The sequence below is a fragment of the Propithecus coquereli genome, unplaced genomic scaffold (assembly GCF_000956105.1).
Source record: "Propithecus coquereli isolate 6110/MARCELLA unplaced genomic scaffold, Pcoq_1.0 Scaffold116, whole genome shotgun sequence".
In the NCBI taxonomy this organism is placed as follows: domain Eukaryota; kingdom Metazoa; phylum Chordata; class Mammalia; order Primates; family Indriidae; genus Propithecus; species Propithecus coquereli.
In genome coordinates, this window is record NW_012135636.1 from 4,262,883 (window position 1) to 4,264,736 (window position 1,854).

The window sequence follows — 1,854 nt, forward strand, 5'->3', positions numbered from 1 at the left end:
CAAGCCTCAAGACAGCATTCTTAATGAACATAATTTAAGGGGCCAGGTAAATTAAACAGGTAACATCATCACATGGTCTTTTCTCAACTCAAAATATGTGAACTCCAAAACAAACCAACCTGACAGCAAAAATGAATAACTATTTTCAACGTGATGAAAATGCTCTAAAACTGATTGTGGTGATGGTTATACAACTCAATGAAAATATGTATGCTAATGTAAATTATACCTCAATAAAGCTGTTATTTTAAAAATGAGTAACTTTTAATCCACTATTAGATTTTAAATGCTCTAATTTTATATTAGGCTTCTTAGGCTTTACTAGATTTTAAAAGAACCAAAAAAAACAGAGAAAAGTATATTTTATTGGCATTTAGGCCTAGCACAGTCCAATTCAAATAAAACGGAACAAAGTAATTCATTTAGGCTAACTGAATATATCATATGAACAATTTTTTTCTTAAGTTTCTGTTTTACCATCATATGATAGTGTTCATGCAAATACAATCATCAAAACTGTCCTTCTAATAACATATCATAGCACCACCTTTTATTTGCAGTACTTGATACATAAATTTCATTGTCAAAACACATCTGGATTTAGCAATGTAAACATATTTGCTACAAGTAAACTTTAAATGATAAAACTGAATGACACTAATGAATAAATCAAAATAGAACTGAGCATCACGTGACATAATTAACAAACATTATATAATACTGTCTCAAAAAGAACCACGACTTAATAAATTTCACAAAAAGGAAGCAGAAACAAAGAGTAATGTGTAAACTCCCAAAGTAGTGTTAAAATACTGAAGGATATAATGTAAAATTTACCTCAGAAAAACAAGGGGAAACAACAAAACCATGCAGTGAAAACCAAATTGTTTTAGTAGTTACAAGAGTCATTTTACTGCAAAGGCTTAATAAAATGCACTCTGACAAAATGATTTATTTTCTATCTCCCTTTTAAAAAATTATCATGTTTTGCCACTTAAGTTGGGTACTTTGTAGAAATTTCACATTTATTGTCAGTGTGGGATCATTACCCCCCAAAACTTTTCATCTCTAAACTATTTTTCCAAATAACCAAAAACCATTAAATTATCTTCATGAAAATTACCATTATAAAGTCAAATAATTCCTAAACAAATCGTCATAAAAATAAATCTGCTTTAACAAAAGTACAGAAAAAGTGTATACATAAGTGCTGAAAATCACAAAAAAAAATGGAATAAGCAAAAATGTTCACATTTATCATTACTATTTTTCTTTTCTTACTTTCTGGCTAAAATTAAGAAACAAGTTTCTAAAATGTCAGCAAGGACATTCAGTGCCGCTTTGGATTTGTCTGCAATATTCAAATGAGTGTGATATCGGCAGTACAAGGCAGACTTTATTTTGATCCTTAAACATAATTCACTTATAAAGACCTTAAATTTCTAAAACCAGTTATAATACTGTGGCAAGCAAAACAAATTTGTTCTTATTGCTCTCATTATATTCCAGCTTAATCTACAAACGTGAACATTTTTCCATATGTTGTCTTAAACTATACTAAAACAAAAAAAAGTCTAGAGAGAGATCTCTGTTGGTTTCCACAGATAAATTGAAAGAGGAAAAAAATGAAATTGGAATATTATTTTATCTTCTTAAATGTCCTTAAAATGTTTAAGCACTTCAGGCAGCACTTGACACAGCAAGTTTCTTCAAGTGATCCATAAACACTTGTAAACTAACATCATCTGTTAGAATAGGTGCTCCAGACTCCTAGAGGAAAAGAAAGATTAGCTATGATTAAAACGGAGCCTTGGAAAGTATACGCAAATGTTTAAAATAGACAAGAAAATCACT

The 1,854-nt window shown here is 29.6% G+C and overlaps 1 protein-coding gene across 1 annotated transcript in view; it reads right to left on the reverse strand.

Moving 5' to 3' along the window:
- Nucleotides 1-345: 345 nt before the first annotated feature.
- SEC23A (Sec23 homolog A (S. cerevisiae)) overlaps nt 346-1,854 on the reverse strand; it is a 55,163-nt gene continuing 53,654 nt past the window's right edge. Inside the window, exon 17 of the mRNA XM_012657998.1 lies at nt 346-1,770. Within this exon, the coding sequence (XP_012513452.1) occupies nt 1,681-1,770 (90 nt within the window). The 3' untranslated portion in view covers nt 346-1,680. The remainder of the gene's footprint in view (nt 1,771-1,854) is intronic.